Source organism: Neofelis nebulosa, chromosome 2, assembly GCF_028018385.1.
Source record: "Neofelis nebulosa isolate mNeoNeb1 chromosome 2, mNeoNeb1.pri, whole genome shotgun sequence".
Taxonomy (NCBI): Eukaryota; Metazoa; Chordata; class Mammalia; order Carnivora; family Felidae; genus Neofelis; species Neofelis nebulosa.
Genome location: NC_080783.1, coordinates 23,535,429 through 23,559,983, shown reverse-complemented (window position 1 = coordinate 23,559,983; position 24,555 = coordinate 23,535,429). Strand labels below are relative to the sequence as shown.

General features: G+C 35.6%; 1 protein-coding gene across 2 annotated transcripts in view; it reads left to right on the top strand.

The window, feature by feature from the left end:
- Positions 1 to 24,555, top strand: part of SPAG16 (sperm associated antigen 16) — a 1,005,541-nt gene that overhangs the window by 154,652 nt on the left and 826,334 nt on the right. For both annotated transcript variants that reach the window (XM_058706052.1, XM_058706047.1), the window contains one exon: positions 10,277 to 10,404. In XM_058706052.1, coding sequence (XP_058562035.1) covers positions 10,277 to 10,404 — 128 coding nt within the window. The remainder of the gene's footprint in view (positions 1 to 10,276; positions 10,405 to 24,555) is intronic.

Sequence of the window (24,555 nt, the reverse complement as noted above, 5' to 3'; positions counted from 1 at the left end):
TTTAATTAGCATCTTTTTAGGCTCCTGGGGACTATGGAAGTCACGAGGATGGCTTCAAGAGAAATAAAAGGATAAGAACCCAGCTGTGTTTGAACATGCAGAGATGAATACAAAATAAAATAAAAAGCATAAAGACTTAGTTACTATTAATATTATGACACTTTCTTCTAGTTGCAAATTTATATGTATAGATATATGATGCATATGCCCTGTAAATTACGTGGATATCTTATAAATATTTTTTATACTTGTAGAATACAAGTGTTTTTTTTCTTTTTGTGAATACAATTATTAATAGCTACATAGTGTCTTATTACCTGGATTCATAGTATTCTGTAGTTCACTTAACCAATCCCTTTTTATTAGGAGTTAGGTGTTTTAAGTGCTTCAGTATAGTAAGTAATAGCTCATAGATATTTTCATGTACTTATCCTAGCACATTGGTTTGAATATTTTATTAGAATATATTTTTAGAAATAGACTTACTGATAGAAGGTATTTGGTCATGTTTAAAATATGTTTGATACCCATGCCAAATTTCTCTCTAGAAAGGTTATATCAATTTACATTACTATTTGCAGTGTGTGAGAGTAACTGCATCAATGCACTAATCTTATTTTTAAAATATTGTTTACCGATTTGCAAATGAATAACATCTCATTTGTTATTTTAATCTGTATTTATTTAATGATTAGTGAGACTGAATCTTTTTACATGTTTACTGATTACTTTTTGGGTGACTTGTGTAACCATGATTTCTGTACATTTTTCTTTGAAAGAGTTTAGTTTTAATGATTGATTTTAAAATCTGTTTATATGTAATTATATTTGGTATTTAAACACTAACATTTTTCTTACAGTTTTTTTTTTCTTTTAGAAGTTTAAAAAACTACTTAATCAAATATAACTGTCTCCTACTTCACATTTTTTTTCTTTAATGTTATGCTTAGAAGGGCTTCTGTATTCCCAGATCATATAAATATTTACTTATATGTCCTTTCTATTTTATGATTTTTAATTTTTTTAACATTGAACTCAAATCCATCTGGAATTAATGTGGGAGCAGGATGAGATTCAGTGTTCTACATTTTCTTCTCAAATAGGTAAACCATTTTTCACAACAACTTCTACTGAATAATTCATACCGAGTCTTCTGGAGACTTGGTCATCCAAATGTAGACTTACACCTCAAAGGAATCCAATGACATGGGGATTTCACCAGAGACAGTGACCTGCATTGAAAACTACCATGCTCCTGTGTAGAAGGTCCTAATGTGGAGCCTTACCAGCATTGTTAGATAATATTTTTAGTAGATTTAATTGTGGTATTTTGTGGCCTATAGCAGATTAGAAACAGCAGGAGAAGGGGATTAAGAAAAGGGGCAGAAATTACTGTAATTATTATGATTAGAAGGAGACAGAAAACTAAAAACTAGGCAAAGTTGTATTACTCAATGTAGTGTTCATAATGATTACCAAGCCACTAAGAAAATATTTCATGATCTTTACATTGTTCTGTTCAAGAAGAACATTAATAAAAAGAAGTTAGAAGTTTTATTTTTTAATTAAAAAAAACTGGGAAAATATGCTATAGTTAAAAGAATTTTGGAGTCAAACTCACTTGGATTTTAATTTGAGGTTCCTTATCCATGCCGTTGGGAAAGAGATCATTTTTTTTTGGCCCAATTTTACCCATCTGTAAAGTGGCGAACATAAATTACCTTGTATGGCAATGTTGTGATGAAAGTGAGGTACGTTTTACTGTTCGTCCCGCTTCCACCTCCTCCTCACCCCCAAGCCTGAGTCAAGAAAAATTTCCAAGTTTCTAAAAATTGCAGATGGATGTGGTATTCCCTTTAGCAATTCCAGGAACTCTTGTTTGTTTTTACTCTTAGTCAAGCCAAATGATTCTTTTAATCTGGAGGAAAAGTCAGGTTTTAAGTATTTTATCAATAGATCTTAGTTAACAGTTTCCAGCAGGAGGTATAAGAATACTGATAAAGTTACTGGAGATGTGGGCAAAGAAGAAATAACTCAGGTTCTGAAACAGGGGAATCTGATTCCTGGTCCCAGAACTTGGACAAGTTCATCATTATTCTACCTGAGCTCCACTATTTGTCCATCTGTAAAAGAGAGATGATAGTCAATATGCAGAACTGTTGGGAGGATTTAAGATAGTTACAGGTTTTTAAATAAATGGTAGCTATTATTATTTTTAATGTTAATCTTAACAATAAAAGCTTCATTGCTCTTCTTATGTGTTCCTTTCCTAAGTTTAATGATAAGTGGACTATTTAAAATGAGAATAGTTAAGGGACTCCTGGATGGCTCAGTCGGTTAAGCATCTGACTTGATCTCAGTTCAGGTCTTGATCTCAGGGTCTTGATTTCAAGCCCTGCATTGAGCTCCATGCTAGGCATGGACCATACTTAAAAAAATAAAATAAAATGAGAATAGTTATATAAACAAAAATTATTATATATGATAAATGGAAAATAGAGTCTTTTTTCTTTAAAAAATATTAAGAACTTTTTAGATGCTTCTTGACTGGCTAGTGCTTGATTATGTTCTTTTGATGACATTTCAGGGAGACAATAAAAGGGCGTAATGAATCATATACATTTCTGTGCATTACAATTGATTTATTGATAAATGTAAATTCATTTTGACATTAGAGACTTTAAAATATTAAATACAATTTGTTCTTTTTCTCTGGTTCTGATTATGTAGCATATAGATTGTGCCTATTAAATTTATTCTTACAGATATGCTTTATAAATCTCTTAGCTAAGTTTGCTAAAATTTGAAAAATGGGTTGTTGATCAGATACTTCAGTGGTTCTCAAACTTGAGCAAATATCAGAATCACCCGGAGACTGAGACCTACATTGCTGAGCTTCATTCCCAGAGTTCCTGATGAAGTAAATTTGGGATCTGACTTGAGAATTAGCATTTTAAATTAGTTCCCAGCTAATGCTGGTGTTCTGGTCAGAGGAACACTCTTTGAGAACCACTAAAATTGGCTAATAGAAGTTAGTTCTCAAATAATATTCATTATTATTCAACATAGTAAAAATATACACTTGTTTGACTTTTTTTTTTGACAAATTAAGCTTGTCAGTTTTTGTATTTGCTGTTAATTTTTTCTAAGCTTCTCAATTTTTGTATCCTAAAGGTGTTTCTTAAAATAATTCCTTTCATGAAAAATCCTATATATACTCAGCAATAGTATAAATCTAATTGTCATTTCTTGTGTTTTTAAATCAAATAAATCTTTGTTCTATTGGTTGGTGGCACAAATAAGCAGTTTAGTCTAGAAATATACTCTAAAAATGTAATCAAGTAGAGGAGTTTCCAACTGATAGTTATTGGTTGTACATTTTATTTTTGCTAGGCTTTTTAGTCTAATTTGATATGAATCAAAGTAAAACAGAACTTAGTGATAGCTTTAACATAGTTAAAACTCTTTCGCTTAATATAGTCATTTAGAGTAGAAACTTTAAAGAATAATTAGGAACTTAGATCACAAATGCTTAAGTACCTATGAAAACAGCACTTTTTTTATAACTATAATCCTTCTCCCTACAATCTAAGGCCACAATAATACAAACAAATATAAACATCAAGAAACTGAACAGATACCTAAATAAGGAAGGTTTGCCCTGACCCACTTCCATTTTCATACTTAGACTGTGAATGTCAATTAGCTCAATGAAGTCATGCTGATAATGTCAGTTGTCAGTCATTTACTAGATGGTGATGCGTGAAGTTTGTCAGCAGGCATGGACTACTTGAATGATAAATGAAATAATAAGGGCACAGAAGCCTGAACAAAACTTCTCCATTTTTGGTAAATTCCTCTCCACATGGGGATTTAAGACAAGAAGACAAAAAATACATTAAAATCTGTTTTGATGAGGCATTTATTTAATCCAGTATCTATCTTAAAACATCCTTTACCTTTAAATTTTTAAAAATTAATGTAAGTGGCCAATAATTAATCACAATCATTCCCCAACTATATTGGTCAGTGTAAACAACATTAGCTGCTGCAAGAGAGAGATGAAAATGTATAGTCCTGTCTCAAGAAAGGTTCATTTGTAACTTGTGGATGGTGTGACTATGTGTGACTCTCCTCCATTCAGTGACTCTGGGATGTGGGCAGCTATCGTCATCTACACCATCTGTCATCTACATAATTCTCCAAAGTCATTGTGACAGGAAAAGAAAAATGGTGCACTACATCAGGATGTTTCAAGGCTAGGACTGGAAGTGGCTTACATCATTTCTACTTATATCCTGTTTCAAAATCCAATCACTTTAACTCTGTTTAACTGCAAGGGAGGCAGAGAAATGCAGAAGAGCTTTCAATAGCCTCTGCTACACCTACCAAACTTGATTTATTTAGTCATTTAAATCTGGGTTTTTAACTAAATCATATCCAGTTAAGTGCTGGTTTGAAAATACTAGGTACAAATTAAAGAGTATTTCATATACGTAGGACTGATTTCCTTATATAGATTTCTATATTTTAAAATTTAAGAAAAAAACAATACATGTTCATGGTAAAATATTCAAACAGTAAATAAAGATAAAATTAAAGGTAAATAATTCTCTTCTCTTTGTTTTGATATCCATTTGTTGACTGTTGTTAAGTTTCTCTCTCTAAAAATGTGTCATATATACATCAGTGCTTACCAATGTAGATCTTTTTTACTTTATAAAAATGGGATGATTTTATTTATATGCTATTCTGTAAATTTCTTTTTTAAGTCAATAATATATCACAGAGCTTAAAAAAATAATATATCACAGAGCTTATTCTCTATAAATACGTAAACATTCTAAATGATATTCAAAATAGTTAACCATTATAACATGGGCATTGACCAATCAGAATAGATGCTGGATGTGGGATGGGAGAAAGGTCCTGGAGGCCCAGGTGTGCTAGAAATTACTTTAATTAGGGCATGATGGTGAATAAATTGGGAACAAGTGTTAGTATCCAAAGTAGGGGCTAGGGTCAGTGGTAGAGAGGAACATGGAAGACATGCTCAGTGTATCAGCTGTTTTCCAAGTAGTATGAATATTTTTTTGATATTATAACAATCAACAAGGCCACACTGGTACACTAGGGTTATATAAGTTCTGCAAATACCTCATTCTATTTTATGTAGTATACAAGAATTGTACTGTGATTAAAACTAATATATTAAAATAAATCAGTATACGAATACACAATTAGATGGTTTTAAATACCCAATATTGTAAGAAATACTACAGATTAGAAAACAAGACAGAAACCACAAAATTAAATTAAAAAATAGAAAACTTACATATGTAATTTGGGAAACTTTTGTGAAAATATCCATAAGGCCAATGCCTAGCAGTGGAACCACTAGAAAAAACAAGTCAGTTTTTATTTCAGTAGATATTTCCAATTTGCCCAATTGTATATCTACTTCATTCCAATAGATTTAGTCCTTATTTTTTCACCTTAATATCTTCTGCATGTTTCTACTCTAGGTTTTCTCAATGATGTAGTTTTTCATTTATACTGTTCCTTCATGAGACTGTGAGTCCTTCAATGGAAGGAGTGTCTTCCACTTGTTTTTTGGTATGGTAATTAACATAGTACCTGTTAAGTAAGGTACCTTACTGTTAAGTAAGGTAAGTAACATAGTACCATACAGAATAAACATTCAAATGTTGAGTGAATGCTTGAGTGAATAATCTTGAACTTCAGGTTCAAAATTGGTCTGAGTAATTCCCTTGAATGTCAGGTCAACGGAAAGCAAAGAACAAGATAGAGAAGCAGACATGAGTTGAATGGCATAGATACAGGACCTGGAAAAAGCCTAAGTACCTAAGACACTCTGTGAAATGAGGCCAAATAGATAGTTTGGCTTCCTAATAAGGATAGATAAAGGGGATGCCTAATTGATACATCACCAAAACAGAGGAAGAGTTACCTGTTGAAGACTCTGAGTCTGGAGTTTCTTCTTTTCAAGCAAGAGAGCAGATGCAGAATTGAATACAAGAGAGGCTAATGTCCAGGAGGAGACAAGAGCCCCAAACAGCGGTTTTGTCTCTATATTTATTGAGCTCACAAGATATTACCCACGTGATGAACATGACGAAAACAAAAGATATTACCCACGTAGTGAACGTGAAGAAAATAAGAACGTGGAGAAAACAATCAGACACTAATCATTAACCTGTGTGTATAAGAAGCAAAGGGTCTGGGGGCAAGTAGAGTATATTGGCATCAGATGGAAAGTAATTTCCTTCAGGTTATCTAACAATTTACTCGTGATCCCGTTACAGTATCTCGCGAGCTAACCTTGGGCACTTTCGCCCATGGTGGCGACTTTCTGCCCTAAGATTTTTTTCTAATCCATTTATGTATGTAGAACCCATTTCCCCACAGTTACCCATCAGGTTTTTCATCCTTTGAATATAAGCAGCAAGACTGTATTTGATTCCGACTGGCTGGCCAGTGAAGCAAGAATTCCTTTTATTATTGAAGCTGGGACAAATAGAGGTAACCAACAGTTAACTAGATATAGGACTAGGATTCTGACAGGTGAGATCATATTACTATCTGCTTCAATCTATATCCCAGGAGAATATTAAACCTGAAATTTGAGTAATATAAAATATTTTATTATAAATAGAGTATGACATAATTCGTAATGAAATTACTAAGCAGTTGAAATTAAAATGTGCCACTAATTGCAGCAATAATATAAATATCCATAGAAATAGCTAATTATTATTAAGGATTTATTAGGTACCAAGCATGTGATTACTGCTTTACAGAGATTATCTCACTTACTACTCACAGCAGCCTATTAATCAGGTGTAATTTTGATTGTAGTTTACTGAAGGAAAAATGCATCCTAAAAAGTTTGTTAAATAGCTTGACTAAATTCTCATGCTAGTATGTAGTGGAACTGAATTGCTAGGGAAAGCCAGGATTTTCAATCCTGACTTTTATTTCACATGGGGAAATTTAAAATAAATACCAATGTCAGAGCCTTACCTTTGGAAATTATTACTTAATTGGTCTGGGGTGGGATCCAGTAGAATTTGTATTTTTAAAAAGCTGCCTGATGATTTCAAAGGGTGGGCAGAGTAAAAGAACTGCTGACCTATCAAAGTATATTATTGAGAGCTTAGCTGTGCCCTGCAGTTGTACTTTGTCAATACAAAGAAATAATAATGGTTATGTCATTTGAAAGAACAGTTTTAAAATTTATTTTATTCCCTCTGTTCTCTATGCATAGTCCTTATTTATGAATCCTGCATTTGCCTCACTGGTCCTGCCTGCCCATTTATTTGCTTTTGTTTCCTGGAATATTTTGGTTTACATGCTGGACAATAGAAGGGTTCTTACATTTTGCCTCTGCAAGTGCATTTATGTTTAGATAGGATTGCTGTTTCTAGGCCTTTACTACTCTTATAAATTTTCTTTTAAATACTTGTTCAGGTATTATTATATTTTCCTGTATTCTTTTCAGCTACACCAAATAGGATGTAGCTGATTTGGTTTTTATTAAGCCTAGTTGATTAGGTTTTATTAAATGTCTCATTGTATTAGTTTTATATAATGATTGGTTTAAAAATAATGATTGCTTGTAAAAATTGCTGCATATAATAAGTTTATGGTTCTAGATTTTCCATGGAGTCAAAAAATTATATAAGACTGGATTCTGATTCACTTTGCCATATTTTCTGGCATAATAATTTATCCTGCCTCCATTTCAAACCCAAGCAACATTATTAAAATGAATTATCATAACAATAGAAAAATGGGCAAAAGACATAAACATACAGTTCAGAAAAAAAACAAGTAAAGCAAGAAATAAGAAACCCAAAACTTAAACCTAATCAATTAAGAAATGTCAATAAAATAGTTTTTTAAAATATGAATTAACAATTTTCCCTTAGACTTTTTAGCATATAGATATAATATAGTTTACATGTTTATTATTTGGTGTCCTCACGCTAGAGTGTAATCTCCACAAGGAAGGGGGTTTTGTCTATTTTGTCCAATGACATAAGAGCTAAAACTAGTGCCTGTCATGTAATAGATGCTCAATGATAAATATTAGTCAAAGAAGTATCTTACCGAATGTATTATTTTAAACGTGAGGAAGTATGTGTATATATGTGTGTATAGCATTAACAAAGTTGCGGTGAATTGCACACAGTATTATATGACAGGCAGCATATAAATTCATATAACGTTTCTGAAAAGCAGTCTATGAAGAGGTATCATGTTTTTTGTTAAGTATTTATTTTATTTGAATTATTTATTTACACTTTAAGGATATAATCAGTGAAATGCAGATTTATAGACAGAAAGCTGTTCATGGCACTGATAATGTAAGGAAAATAAAAATAGTTAAATGTTAAAAACAATATGGTACTTTCAGAATAGACTAGAAAATGCAGTGGTATAATGTTAAATGAAAAATGGAGGGTGGATAATAGAGCATGGTCTCAATTTTGTAAAAAATTAGAGACAAATTATTACATCAAAGTGCTAATAGCAATTATATTTGTATGGTGAGAATAAGATATCCTTTCCTTTTTTCTTGGTAGTATATGGAATGCATGATATTTCTTTTCTTTTCTTTTTTTTAGTTTATTCATTTATTTTGAGAGAGAGTGCACATGCGTGAGCTGGAGAGTAGTAGCAGAAAAACAATCCCAAGCAGACTCCGCACTCTTAGCACAGTGCCCAACACAGGGCTTGATCTCAAGAACCATGAGATTATGACCTAAGATGAAATCAAGAGTTGGACACATAACTGACTGAGCCACCCAGCCCCTGAATGCATGATATTTCTATGTGAATGTATATTATTTGTTTATCAGAAAAATTCTTCTTTATGAAAATTGGTTTTTATCATTTTCCAACTCCAATGTAACCTCCACAAGGGCAAGACTTTTTATCTTTGTTCATTAGTGGATTCCTTATGCCTAAGTATGCCTGCTTTATGCCTAAAGTAGCACTGACAGATATTTTTGGAATAAATGAGTGAGTACACAAATGATATACCTCCCTCTCTAAAGGTAATTTTATTTTTTTAAAAAAAAAATTTTTAATGTTTATTTATTTTTGAGACAGAGAGAAATAGAGCATGAATGGGGGAGGGGCAGAGAGAGAGGGAGACACAGAATCGGAAGCAGGCTCCAGGCTCTGAGCCATCAGCCCAGAGCCTGACTCGGGGCTCAAACTCACGAACTGTGAGATCGTGACCTGAGCTGAAGTCGGACGCTCAACCGACTGAGCCACTCAGGCGCCCCTCTAAAGGTAATTTTAAAGCATTAAGTGTAAGTGGATTGATTACTTCCTTTTTATTTTTCCCTGTGGAATTGAGCAATTAATGCATCCATGTTAATTAAGTGCCTGTGCTGGGGTGCCTGAGTAACTTAGTCGGTTAAGCGTCTGAGTTTGGCTCAAGTCATGATCTCATGGTTCATGAGTTCAAGCCCCGTGTTGGGCCGTATGCTGACAGCTCAGAGTCTGGAGCCTGCTTTGGGATTCTGTGTCTCCCTCTCTCTCAAAAATAAAAAAAAAAAAAAAACTAAACAAATTAAAATAAAAAGTGCCTGTTCATAGTATATCCTCCTGCTGAGGAGAGATTACTTTCTCATGGACTAAAAATGATCTTTGATCTCCAGTTACAATTTTCTTGGCAGATGTGGATTCTAATGTATGTGAGATTTAAAGTGATTAAGACAGAAATCTTTTAGTAAGTGCCTTTAAATTAGCCCTGTGTCCTCAGGTTTAAAGAAGAATACCATGATTAATCAAATAACATACGTATTTTGTTTCCCAATTAAAAATGTTTTTGGTTTACCATTTATAGAGGACAAAAGGAGTATAAGAATAATCACAGATTTTGCTGACATTACTGCTGGGGATGGAAACTTTCTGAAAAAGGACAGTTGACCAATAATATAAGAAAGTGCTATATTGTGCTTCACTGTAATAGTGGTGTGTTTTAAAATAATTTTTACCATGTAGCATGCAGTTTAAACTTATATAAATAGATATGTGCCTTATTTAACATTTTATCTTTTTTGCATGTTTTCTCAAACTAAAATAGGAAATTAAGGACTTATGGTAAGTCCTGAGGGAATACACTGGTAATATTTATAATTTAATATTAAATAAGATAGAATATTAAATAAGACTGTATCAGTGTGTACAGTGATATGCCTATTTTGCACATAGCTCTTGCTTTTTCTTTTTTATCTAGGATTCAGAATTTCCCACAGATATGCAACCAAATCCAAACCTGTGTTTATATAAAGAAAATATTTGTCCAGCAAAGGTTGACTACAAGCTGAATAACATTTTTAGACTTCATGAACTTCCAGTGAGCTGGTAGGATTCTTGATGTTTTTTATTAATGCCTTTGAGATTTTGTTGTCATGTCTAAATTGTGTTGCTCTTATAGCCATTCATGGTTGAAGTGATTTGCTCTTAGCCTGTTTCCAAATTGCTACTCATAACAGCAAAAGAATCTGCTTATAGCTGCTGCAAGAAACTTAAAATTAATTGCTTTAGGCACTTGGTGGCAGTACAGACTAAGTGCACTATTGTGTATGTTTATTGTAGAGGTTGTAGTTCAGGGTTAAAAGAAAGCACAACTAATTTCTAGAGATGTTTGTAGGATTTCTTCTAAATATGGGATCTCAGCAACTAAGGATTTCATTTGATTATTTACTTATTATCAATGTATGTTTTTTCCTCATTAACAAATCATTTATTTTGTTTTGAGGACTAGTTTTGTGAACCACAATCCTATCAGTTGAAAGACAAAACTTATTGGTATTTATTAAATGCATTCTTTTCTGAATCTGCATATTTATATCCATACCTATTTTATATCTTAAAAATTTACACTGGTATTCAGTTTTCAAGATAAATATTAACATGGGCAATATGCATATACATACGTTCTATGATATAGTTCTGTGTTTATTAAAAGTTTAGTAAGTGGTAAGCTTTTAGGATGTGATCATGGATATATCACTTGGATTATGGTTTAGGTAAGTTATATTCTTTTGTTACATTTGTTCATATATTGCCACATTTATGTCATCAATCTTCAGGAAATTTTAGGCTTGTAAAAAATGTATGGCAAACATTATATAATTGTTCCTGTTATATTTAATGAGGAAAAATGTCTCAAAATAAGATGTTAACCAACTCCGATAACTTACATGCATTTACCTGTGGTGAGTACTTTTTTTTTTCATTTGCAAACTTTTCTCTGCTCCCACTGACTGGATATGTTATTTATTTTCTAAACACTACTTGTTTGATTACTTCCATGTAGCAAGAATATTTATTATCTTTGATATCTTACTTAAGGGCACAGCAGATATGATCTTATCTACCCTGACCAAAACCAGTAAGTTACTGAACTGAAAAGGTCTGTTTGTAAAGGGAGCCATAAAAATGATACATTCAACCTGAAGTATGTATTGTATTTTGTCTTAAAATAGTACATTTGCATTCACATGCCAGTCTTTTGATGTAAGGCCATGACTTTTTCTTTTTTTTTTAATATATGAAATTTATTGTCAAATTGGTTTCCATACCACACCCAGTGCTCATCCCAAAAGATGCCCTCTTCAATATCCATCACCTACCCTCCATCCTCCCATCAGCCCTCAGTTTGTTCTCATTTTTTGAATCTCTTATGCTTTGGCTCTCTCCCACTCTAACCTCTCTCTTTCTCTCTTTTTTTTTTCCTTCCCCTCCCCCATGGGTTTCTGTTAAGTTTCTCAGGATCCACATAAGAGTGAAAATGAGAAGGCCATGACTTTTTCTTTGACTGTTGATTGGAATTTTACACTCTTCCATAAGCTATACCAATAATGTATCACTTACAGTTTCAATTTTGTTATTTCCTTAATCTGAAACAAGAACTTCAGACACTCAGAAGATGATCCTCTTACCTTTCCATAGTATTAATTTAATTTTCATTGACAGCATATTTATCACATTCATATTTCATCACCTTGATTAGTCTTTTAATTACATTTACAATAGTAAACACAACTGACTTATAAGGAGGGTTAGTAAAATACTCCTTGGAACTCTTTGTAATCATGGCTGTTAGCTGGTGAGAGTATCCTGTGCTGGTCTGCTTGGGTGTGGTCTGAGAGCTCTGAGTAGTCAGGCACAGTGAACACAACCAGCATAGTTTACAGAGAAAATGAGAAATGCTGGTCAATCCAATCATTAAGTGGAGGTTAAGGGAAAAGTTTCGATTAAATGAAAATGAAGAGAAGATAATGAGGTAAATATTTAACTTTTAGTAAAAGACAAAATCTGGATTTCAGCTTGATTTATTTCCAGCCTTTGGAAAAACAGCTGCCCTGGTAACTACTACTGCAACCCAGGGAATAATTTCTCTGTCACCATCTTCACTAGTTAGCTCATTAGGAAAGAAGATTCTAACATTATAAGTTAGGCAGTAAAAAACAAAAACAAAAAACAAAAAACAATCAATCACTAATAGAATAATCACTAATTTTCTAGAGTAACATGCCTCAAAGGAAGATTAAGCTGTGACTTTGGGACAACTCATTTACCTGAGCCTTTTGTTGCCTGTCTTACTCATTTCCAATTTGTCTTGGTTGCTACTTCTTCATACCACCATTTCTTCATTGTCACGCGCTTATTTCTCTCCCCACTTAGTTTACTCTACCTCTTTCTCTATATTCTCATTCTATACCACGAACCCTTAACTAACCATAGTATAAAATTGTAAGTTTTCTATGTTGCTCAAGTAATTTCATATTCTCTATTCTTAATTTTAAAACCAAATCACTCTCTTCCTGACCCCACATACACACCCAAAGGTTTCGTACTTTATGATTCTTTAATATAATGTTTATTGACTCATATATATATTTCTTTAAGGAATAAGGAAAAGGCTTTTGTTTTATAAATTTCTGTTTATTTATTTTTGTTTGTCAGTTACCATCAATGGAAATTAAGCTCTTCCTCTGTGGTGTATAGGTTCCTTAACTTTATCAAAATAATAATAATAATAATAATAATAATAAAAGAATGTCAGTAATAACAATAAGCATCTATAAACGCCAGGATTCAGCTGCTTTGCTTTATACACTCTACATTTGACCTTCATGTTTCTATAGGGAATTTATTATCTTCCCTATTTCTCTCTCTCTCACACACATACACAGCTCAGAGATCTTGAGAATCACAGAGAAAGAATTTGTATCGGGTCTGGTTAACCCAAAAGCAAACCTCTAGACAGTGAAGAAGCCATGCATTATTTTAAAGAAAAATGCTGAGGAAATAGTGTCTGTATTTACAATAAGGCATACAAGTTTGCCAGTAACATACAACTATATAACCTATGAGTTTGATCAATATCATTTTCCCCCTAATAATTGCTTTAAACTTAAATATTAAAATAATTAATTAGATTGTGCTTAAGTGCAGAATTTGTTAAGTATATGTTCTTTCCCTGGAAAAACAAGATTAAAATTTATTTTTACTATGTTTTTCTAACAAGGTCAAAATAAAATAAATGCATATTAATTCCAGATAATTTAAAGATTCTTAATGTCTTACTAATTTGCATTTTTATAGAGTGCAATTTCATAGGTCGAAGAACCAGGATTTTAAATCAGATTAGTTAAGAGTTTTTAAGTTGTGATTTAGGTAGATGTCTTTTTTTCTACTCTCACAGGATAATTCCTATCAACCTAGAAAATATCCTTATTTAACTCCCATTAGTTATTTAACTATTTAACTCCTTATTTAACTTATTTAACTCCCATTAGTTAAAAACACTTTTTTTTCCCTTGACCTGACAACCCCCTACTGCACCTATGCTCTTTCCTCAGAAGCTGCTCTGGCTCATTTTCATCAAAATGGTTGGCAGAAGTGCTGATGGAACTAACAGCCTCTACTTGTTCTTTTTGTATTCTCCCCTTCAGTTTCCTTTCTTTCCTCTCCTCTGAAATTACTTTTGTCAGTCATTTGCTCCTTTGGTGCCCACCACCGGTGCCACTTACCTGTTCTCATCTTCTTTACCTCTCAGATTCGGTCACTACAACCTGCCACGCCTGCTTTTACTCTCCTGACTCTCATTATTTCTATGGCCCTGGTTTTCCTGCTGAGTCCCAACCTGTCCTGCTCAGCGTCTTCAGGAGGCTGTTCTCTTCTGCCAGAGTTCCAGTTGATAGACTCCACCTCCCCATACTCCTCCCTGGCTCAGCGCACAGCTTCTTCTTCTCACCAATACACTTCTCCAGGTGGCCTCTCCCATCCTCAGGCTATAAATACTCTCCATGTGTTGATAATTCCCATGCTGATATCTCTACCATTGACTTCTCTCCTGAGCTTGGGTATCTAATAGATTTTTCCAAATTGTCACGCCCAGAAAGGAATCTCTTTTTTTCCTGCCAGAAAACGTGGCCTTCTGACCTTCCTTATTTTTGTAAAAGCAAAATGTGAACGTATGTGAATTTACTCAAGCTAAAGGCCTAGGAGTCATTGGGATTGCTCATTCTCTCACCCTTCGGTTCCCACCATTAGCTCTACCAGTGAGTCTGATAGGTGCTTCCTCCAGAATACATTTACATTTTTCCAAGTCTGTGCTATTGCAAAAGCTTACTAATTCACCCTACCTTACCTTATAATAATTCGCTCACTTCACAGTAACCAGACAGATCTTTTAAAAATGTAAGTCAGATTGGGGCGCCTGGGTGGCGCAGTCGGTTAAGCGTCCGACTTCAGCCAGGTCACGATCTCGCGGTCCGTGAGTTCGAGCCCCGCGTCAGGCTCTGGGCTGATGGCTCGGAGCCTGGAGCCTGTTTCCGATTCTGTGTCTCCCTCTCTCTCTGCCCCTCCCCCGTTCATGCTCTGTCTCTCTCTGTCCCAAAAATAAAAATAAAAAAAAACTTAAAAAAAAAAAAAATGTAAGTCAGATCACAAAATTCCCTTCTTTAAATACAATAACGTCTTCCCCTTGTTTTACAGTGTAAACTTGCTACTGTGGCATATCAGGCTCTACAAGTTGTCTCCTACCTGCCTCTTGGGCCATGCGCTCCCTCACATCCCCTCCCCAGTACCCTCAGCTACTTCAGTCTTCTCACTACTATTTGCAAACATACCACAGTTTATACTTTCCCAGGGCTTTTATACTAGCTCTTCTTTCTGCTTGTGTTGTTGCATCTCTAATTTTTGCATGTCTGGCTTTCTCATCTCTAATATCTCAGCTCAAATATCACCTACTCGGAGAAGCAGCTGTTGAAAAATGTAGCTAATATTTCACTCCTACTCCTCCGGTCATGTACAGTCCCATCATTCTACTTAATTTCTGTCATGGTTCTCCATAGGTATGCAGCATAAATTTTAAAGTATTTTATAAAAGTAAAAAAAAAAAAAAGAACGTTAGTGTTTTCCTAGTTTATGTGTGGGAGAGCCTGGCTAGATGCTCACCAACCCAGTTTTCTCTTCCTTGGGCCGTTGGGAGATTATATGGAATATGGAAGGTTATATGGAAGCTCTGTGCTACTAATTCTGACCAAACCCAGTGTACACCACTTTCAGGTCCAACCCCTTAGGCTTCCATTGGTATTGTCTACTCTGTCCATCCTCATTTTCCTAGTTGAAATCAAAAGACTTTGAAAGTGGTGAGCCACATGCTAGAAGGAACGTGTGTTCTTGAGTCATCTGTTGCTTGGTGAGTTCCTGACCTTTCTCAAGCTTTTTCTGTGGTACTGCTTTCATTGCCCTGACAAATGCACTATAATTCTATGAAAATAAATGAGTTAGGCTATGTAAGATGAATGAAATCAAATTTTAAAAGATTGATGGTACTTTAATATTTACTCACTCATTTAAGAAAAAAATTATTGAGCATTTGTCAGTCACTATTCTGGGCAGTTAACTAAATACACAGAAATCTGTTCCCAGGGCCTTAAATTTATTGTAAGGAACAGGTAATAAACCAATAATGAACACATCTATACTACAATATATTTGTTGGCCATAAGTGCTAGAGAAAAACATAAAGCAGGGCATAGGAAAATGGAGTGCAGGGTGGCTTCAGGTTTAAAGAGAAAATCCAGGACTGTTCTGAGAAGGTGATCTATAACAAAAACTTGAAGTAGCTGAGGAAGTGAGACACATGGAGAATTAAGGACGAGAATTAGAGCTGGAGGAACAGCAAATGCAAAACCCTTAAGAAGAGAACATCTCCAAAATGTTTCAGCAAGGAATCCAGGATAAATAAAGTAGGTGAGCTTAGAGAGAAGAGGAGAAAATGAAGTTAGGTACTTGGGGACCAAAAAGGGTGTGACTTTAGGGCCTTCTAGATAGTAGTAAAGAGGACATTGAATTTTGTTCCAAGAATGCTAGAAAACTGTTGGAGGATTTTGAGAATTACCTGATTTGATTTACATAAGATCTCTGTGACTTCTGTGTGGAAATTAGACTGTCAGAGGGGTTAAGGGTAGATAGAAGATGGCAGACTGGTTAGGAACTAATTTCAATAATCCAAGAGATGTGTAAAGATATTCTGGGCCAGCATGCAATGGGATAGAGGCTAAATGGTAAGATTTTTATTTTTTGATGAGAGTCTATAGTATTTTTTGATAAGCTGGATATGGGGTGAAAGAGAGGATTTAAAAATGAGTCCCAGGGTTTTTATCAGAGCCAATGAAGATACAGTGACTATTAATTTTTATGGGAGAAGCTAAGGGAGGGGAAGGTTTGGAATATGGAGCTGGGAATGTTATGTTTGGGATGCCTATTAAACTTCCAAGCAGGCTTAGATTTGTATGGGGCCCTTAGAGCATGCTGTGAACACAATCACAACTGTGTGTGCCACCTGGCGAGTGGTTAGGTCCATGTCAGTACTATTCCATGCACTTCTGTGGAAATAAAGATAAAGTGACTAAGTTGCTTTTAATGCAGAAAAGAAAAAGGGCATTTAGAAATGTAATTTTTCAACATGGGTCAATATAAAGCTTAATTTCTCTTATTGTTTTGGCTATAAATTATATGTGTTTGTAAGAAACTGCTAGTTATCTTTTAAAATGTGAGTTTTCAAATTAACCATTAAATCATTTGTATAACTATACATTTAACTGGTATTTTATAATACATATTTATAATAAGTTTAATTGATATTTGTAATTGTTATAATGTTTATATTCTCCAAACAAATAAGCAAAGAACTTGCAGTTTCTTGAAGTTTCAAGACAATTCTCCTTAGGAGGATAATCATTACATACAGATAAAAATGTGTGTAATCATTACTTATAACTAGTGTACAGAATAATTTTAAACAATTTATACCATGAGGATATATTCTGCTGGTTTTATGATTTGCTATCAACATAATAAGGTATTCAGTTAGCTTCCATTAAATAATGATAATATTTATGCCATTAATTTTTAAGAAGGAAAAGGTACATGAATTTACAGTAAATGTAAACATACATTTTAATGACCTGTTTATCTTTTTGGGTGTGTTCCATGAATAAATACATCATCTAATTAGGAGATTAGATTTTCAATTTATTTCAGATTGTCTTCAATGCCTTTGCATGTAACTGTCCTTAGCTTAAACTAACTTTGTGCAGACACTTTGGATTTGTTAACCAGCTGTCATCTTCCAGAAGGTGTTCTGATTTGTTTTTTGGGTCAGCTTACAGCTAAAATTATGGAAAGGTCTTTTCATTGGTCACAGATGATGCACAAAGCATTTTAAATTCCAGCGTTTCATAGACTCCAAGAGAAGACTCCTTGTGGGGCCATAACAGTTTTTCATTCTGTTTTAATTATCTAGATCCATGGTAATAACCACAGTGACTTACTAGAAGGAATTGTTGGACATATTATAATTATATATGGCAATTATTTGTAGTGCCAAAAATATATAAAAATCCCACCAATTAACTAAGGTTGGTAAAAATAAAACTATGCTTGTCTCCCTTAGGACACACATAATTTTAGGTTTTGGAGCAAACAAATCATTTAGTTTTTGCATAAAACTTTTTCTGGATTGTATTCTTATGATAAGTCAAGTGAAATTTCCATGAAATGGCATTTCAGTAATAATATTCCAGTAAATTTGGAAACCATCTCCCAATTCACTTTCTTGCTTAGCTAAATACTGGTATTGCCTATTACCTGCTGTGTAACAGAAAGGGAAGTGAAAGTTAAAAATAAATGTTAATCTTTGTAATATAGAATGTCAGGGAAGATGGTTTAGAATGAATATATATATATATATATATATATATATATATATACACAATAATATACACATCTGTTTTTAAAAAGTATTTAGTATTTCAAACTATATTATATTCACATATATACTCATAATTGACTTTAAATATTAGAAGTGGTAAGACTTGATGAAGTATGAGTAATCAGTGGTTCCAGCAATTTCTGCCATTGCTTGGTGGGTTGCCTCACTTAAACTTTGAGAAGACCTTGTCTTTTTTTTTTTTTTCAACGTTTTTTATTTATTTTTGGGACAGAGAGAGACAGAGCATGAACGGGGGAGGGGCAGAGAGAGAAGGAGACACAGAATCGGAAACAGGGTCCAGGCTCCGAGCCATCAGCCCAAAGCCTGACGCGGGGCTCGAACTCACAGACCGCGAGATCGTGACCTGGCTGAAGTCGGACGCTTAACCGACTGCGCCACACAGGCGCCCCGAGAAGACCTTGTCTTTAATACATGGTAAAGTTGATGCATGTGGGATGGTATCTAATAATTTATTTTTTCTTGCTATTCACAATTACACGGTGAATGGATTATAAACATTAGTGCTTGTGCTGATAGGTTTAAATCTTAAACATTATTGGCAATTTTCTATATGGCCATGACTAGGTTGAAATTGTCATATTCATTTTACATTACTACTTTTTTCTTTTTTTTTCTTTTGTAACAAATCTTTATTTATTTATTTTTTTAATATTTGAAATTTATTGTCAAATTGGTTTCCATACAACACCCAGTGCTCATCCCAAAAGGTGCCCTCCTCAATACCCATCACCCACCCTCCCCTCCCTCCCACCCCCCATCAACCCTCAGTTTGTTCTCAGTTTTTAACAGTCTCTTATGCTTTGGCTCTCTCCCACTCTAACCTCTTTTTTTTTTTTTTCCTTCCCCTCCCCCATGGGTTTCTGTTACGTTTCTCAGGATCCACATAAGAGTGAAACCATATGGTATCTGTCTTTCTCTGTATGGCTTATTTCACTTAGCATCACACTCTCCAGTTCCATCCACGTTGCTACAAAAGGCCATATTTCATTCTTTCTCATTGCCACGTAGTATTCCATTGTGTATATAAACCACAGTTTCTTTATCCCTTCATCAGTTGATGGACATTCAGGCTCTTTCCATCATTTGGCTATTGTTGAGAGTGCTGCTATGAACATTGGGGTACAAGTGCCCCTATGCATCAGTACTCCTGTATCCCTTGGATAAATTCCTAGCAGTGATATTGCTGGGTCATAGGGTAGGTCTATTTTTAATTTTCTGAGGAACCTCCACACTGCTTTCCAGAGTGGCTGCACCAACTTGCATTCCCACCAACAGTGCAAGAGGGTTCCCGTTTCTCCACATCCTCTCCAGCATCTATAGTCTCCTGATTTGTTCATTTTGGCCACTCTGACTGGCGTGAGGTGATATCTGAGTGTGGATTTGATTTGTATTTCCCTGATAAGGAGCGACATTGAACATCTTTTCATGTGCCTGTTGGCCATCCAGATGTCTTCTTTAGAGAAGTGTCTATTCATGTTTTCTGCCCATTTCTTCACTGGGTTATTTGTTTTTCAGGTGTGGAGTTTGGTGAGCTTTTTATAGATTTTGAATACTAGCCCTTTGTCCGATATGTCATTTGCAAATATCTTTTCCCATTCCGTTGGTTGCCTTTTAGTTTTGTTGGTTGTTTCCTTTGCTGTGCAGAAGCTTTTTATCTTCATAAGGTCCCAGTAATTCACTTTTGCTTTTAATTCCCTTGCCTTTGGGGATGTGTCGAGTAAGAGATTGCTACGGCTGAGGTCAGAGAGGTCTTTTCCTGCTTTCTCCTCTAGGGTTTGGATGGTTTCCTGTCTCACATTCAGGTCCTTTATCCATTTTGAGTTTATTTTTGTGAATGGTGTGAGAAAGTGGTCTAGTTTCAACCTTCTGCATGTTGCTGTCCAGTTCTCCCAGCACCATTTGTTAAAGAGACTGTCTTTCTTCCATTGGATGTTCTTTCCTGCTTTGTCAAAGATGAGTTGGCCATATGTTTGTGGGTCTAGTTCTGGGGTTTCTATTCTATTGCATTGGTCTATGTGTCTGTTTTTGTGCCAATACCATGCTGTCTTGATGATGACAGCTTTGTAGTAGAGGCTAAAGTCTGGGATTGTGATGCCTCCTGCTTTGGTCTTCTTCTTCAAAATTACTTTGGCTATTCGGGGCCTTTTGTGGTTCCATATGAATTTTAGGATTGCTTGTTCTAGTTTCGAGAAGAATGCTGGTGCAATTTTGATCGGGATTGCATTGAATGTGTAGATAGCTTTGGGTAGTATTGACATTTTGACAATATTTATTCTTCCAATCGATGAGCAGGGAATGTCTTTCCATTTCTTTATATCTTCTTCAATTACCTTCATAAGCTTTCTATAGTTTTCAGCATACAGATCTTTTACATCTTTGGTTAGATTTATTCCTAGGTATTTTATGCTTCTTGGTGCAATTGTGAATGGGATCAGTTTCTTTATTTGTCTTTCTGTCGCTTCATTGTTAGTGTATAAGAATGCAACTGATTTCTGTACATTGATTTTGTATCCTGCAACTTTGCTGAATTCATGTATCAGTTCTAGCAGACTTTTGGTGGAGTCTATCGGATTTTCCATGTATAATATCATGTCATCTGCAAAAAGCAAAAGCTTGACTTCGTCTTTGCCAATTTGGATGCCTTTGATTTCCTTTTGTTGTCTGATTGCTGATGCTAGAACTTCCAGCACTATGTTAAACAACAGCGGTGAGAGTGGGCATCCCTGTCGTGTTCCTGATCTCAGGGAAAAAGCTCTCAGTTTTTCCCCATTGAGGATGATGTTAGCTGTGGGCTTTTCATAAATGGCTTTTATGATCTTTAAGTATGTTCCTTCTATCCCGACTTTCTCAAGGGTTTTTATTAAGAAAGGGTGCTGGATTTTGTCAAAGGCCTTTTCTGCATCGATTGACAGGATCATATGGTTCTTCTCTTTTTTTTTGTTAATGTGATGTATCACGTTGATCGATTTGCGAATGTTGAACCAGCCCTGCATCCCAGGAATGAATCCCACTTGATCCTGGTGAATAATTCTTTTTATATGCCGTTGAATTCGATTTGCTAGTATCTTATTGAGAATTTTTGCATCCATATTCATCAGGGATATTGGCCTGTAGTTCTCTTTTTTTACTGGGTCTCTGTCTGGTTGAGGAATCAAAGTAATACTGGCTTCATAGAATGAGTCTGGAAGTTTTCCTTCCCTTTCTATTTCTTGGAATAGCTTGAGAAGGATAGGTATTATCTCTGCTTTAAACGTCTGGTAGAACTCCCCTGGGAAGCCATCTGGTCCTGGACTCTTATTTGTTGGGAGATTTTTGATAACCGATTCAATTTCTTCGCTGGTTATGGGTCTGTTCAAGCTTTCTATTTCCTCCTGATTGAGTGTTGGAAGAGTGTGGGTGTTTAGGAACTTGTCCATTTCTTCCAGGTTGTCCAATTTGTTGGCATATAATTTTTCATAGTATTCCCTGATAATTGTTTGTATCTCTGAGGGATTGGTTGTAATAATTCCATTTTCATTCATGATTTTATCTATTTGGGTCATCTCCCTTTTCTTTTTGAGAAGCCTGGCTAGAGGTTTGTCAATTTTGTTTATTTTTTCAAAAAACCAACTCTTGGTTTCGTTGATCTGCTCTACCGTTTTTTTTAGATTCTATATTGTTTATTTCTGCTCTGATCTTTATGATTTCTCTTCTTCTGCTGGGTTTAGGCTGCCTTTGCTGTTCTGCTTCTATTTCCTTTAGGTGTGCTGTTAGATTTTGTATTTGGGATTTTTCTTGTTTCTTGAGATAGGCCTGGATTGCAATGTATTTTCCTCTCAGGACTGCCTTCGTTGTGTCCCAAAGCGTTTGGATTGTTGTATTTTCATTTTTGTTTGTTTCCATATATTTTTTAATTTCTTCTCTAATTTCCTGGTTGACCCACTCATTCGTTAGTAGGGTGTTCTTTAACCTCCATGCTTTTGGAGGTTTTCCAGACTTTTTCCTGTGGTTGATTTCAAGCTTCATAGCATTGTGGTCTGAAAGTATGCATGGTATAATTTCAATTCTTGTAAACTTATGAAGGGCTGTTTTGTGACCCGGTATATGATCTATCTTGGAGAATGTTCCATGTGCACTCGAGAAGAAAGTATATTCTGTTGCTTTGGGATGCAGAGTTCTAACTATATCTTTCAAGTCCATCTGATCCAATATATCATTCAGGGCCCTTGTTTCTTTATTGACCGTGTGTCTAGATGATCTATCCATTTCTGTAAGTGGGGTGTTAAAGTCCCCTGCAATGACCACATTCTCATCAATAAGGTTGCTTATGTTTATGAGTAATTGTTTTATATATCTGGGGGCTCCGGTATTCGGCGCATAGATATTTATAATTGTTAGCTCTTCCTGGTGGATAGACCCTGTGATTATTATATAATGCCCTTCTTCATCTCTTGTTACAGCCTTTAATTTAAAGTCTAGTTTGTCTGATATAAGTATGGCTACTCCAGCTTTCTTTTGGCTTCCAGTAGCATGATAAATAGTTCTCCATCCCCTCACTCTCAATCTAAGGGTGTCCTCAGGTCTAAAATGAGTCTCTTGTAGACAGCAAATAGATGGGTCTTGTTTTTTTATCCATTCTGATACCCTATGTCTTTTGGTTGGCGCATTTAATCCATTTACATTCAGTGTAATTATAGAAAGATACGGGTTTAGAGTCATTGTGATGTCTGTATGTTTTATGCTTATAGTGATGTCTGTGGTACTTTGTCTCACAGGATCCCCCTTAGGATCTCTTGTAGGGCTGGTTTCGTGGTGACAAATTCCTTCAGTTTTTGTTTGTTTGGGAAGACCTTTATCTCTCCTTCTATTCTAAATGACAGACTTGCTGGATAAAGGATTCTCGGCTGCATATTTTTTCTGTTTAGCACACTGAAGATATCGTGCCAATCCTTCCTGGCCTGCCAAGTTTCAAAAGAGAGATCAGTTACGAGTCTTATAGGTCTCCCTTTATATGTGAGGGCACGTTTATCCCTTGCTGCTTTCAGAATTTTCTCTTTATCCTTGTATTTTGCCAGTTTCACTATGTTATGTCGTGCAGAAAATCAATTCGAGTTACGTCTGAAGGGAGTTCTCTGTGCCTCTTGGATTTCAATGCCTTTTTCCTTCCCCAGTTCAGGGAAGTTCTCAACTATAATTTCTTCAAGTACCCTTTCAGCACCTTTCCCTCTCTCTTCCTCCTCTGGGATACCAATTATGCGTATATTATTTCTTTTTAGTGTATCACTTTGTTCTCTAATTTTCCCCTCATACTCCTGGATTTTTTTATCTCTCTTTCTCTCAGCTTCCTCTTTTTCCATAACTTTATCTTCTAGTTCACCTATTCTCTCCTCTGCCTCTTCAATCCAAGCTGTCGTCGTCGTTTCCATTTTGTTTTGCATTTCGTTTAAAGTGCTTTTCAGCTCCTCGTGACTGTTCCTTAGTCCCTTGATCTCTGTAGCAAGAGATTCTCTGCTGTCCTCTATACTGTTTTCAAGCCCAGCGATTAATTTTATGACTATTATTCTAAATTCACTTTCTGTTATATTATTTAAATCCTTTTTGATCAGTTCATTAGCTGTTGTTATTTCCCTGAGATTCTTCTGAGGGGAATTCTTCCGTTTGGTCATTTTGGATAGTCCCTGGAGTGGCGAGGACCTGCAGGGCAAGTCCCCTGTGCTGTGGTGTATAACTGGAGTTGGTGGGCGGGGCCACAGTCCGACCTGATGTCTGCCCCCAGCCCACCGCTGGGGCCACAGTCAGACTGGTGTGTGCCTTCTCTTCCCCTCTCCTAGGGGTGGGATTCCCTGTGGGGTGACGTGGCCCGTCTGGGCTACTTGCACACTGCCAGGCTTGTGGTGCTGGGGATCTGGCGTATTAGCTGGGGTGGGTAGGCAAGGTGCACAGTGGCAGGAGGGGCAGGCTTAGCTCGCTTCTCCTTAGGTGATCCACTTCAGGAGGGGCCCTGTGGCAGCGGGAGGGAGTCAGATCTGCTGCCGGAGTTTTGGCTCCGCAGAAGCACAGAGTTGGGTGTTTGCGCAGAGCGAGCAAGTTCCTTGGCAGGAACTGGTTCTCCTTGGGATTTTGGCTGGAGGATGGGCGGGGGAGATGGCGCTGGCGAGCGCCTTTGTTTCCCGCCAAGCTGAGCTCTGCCGCCCGGGGGCTCAGCAGCTCTCCCTCCC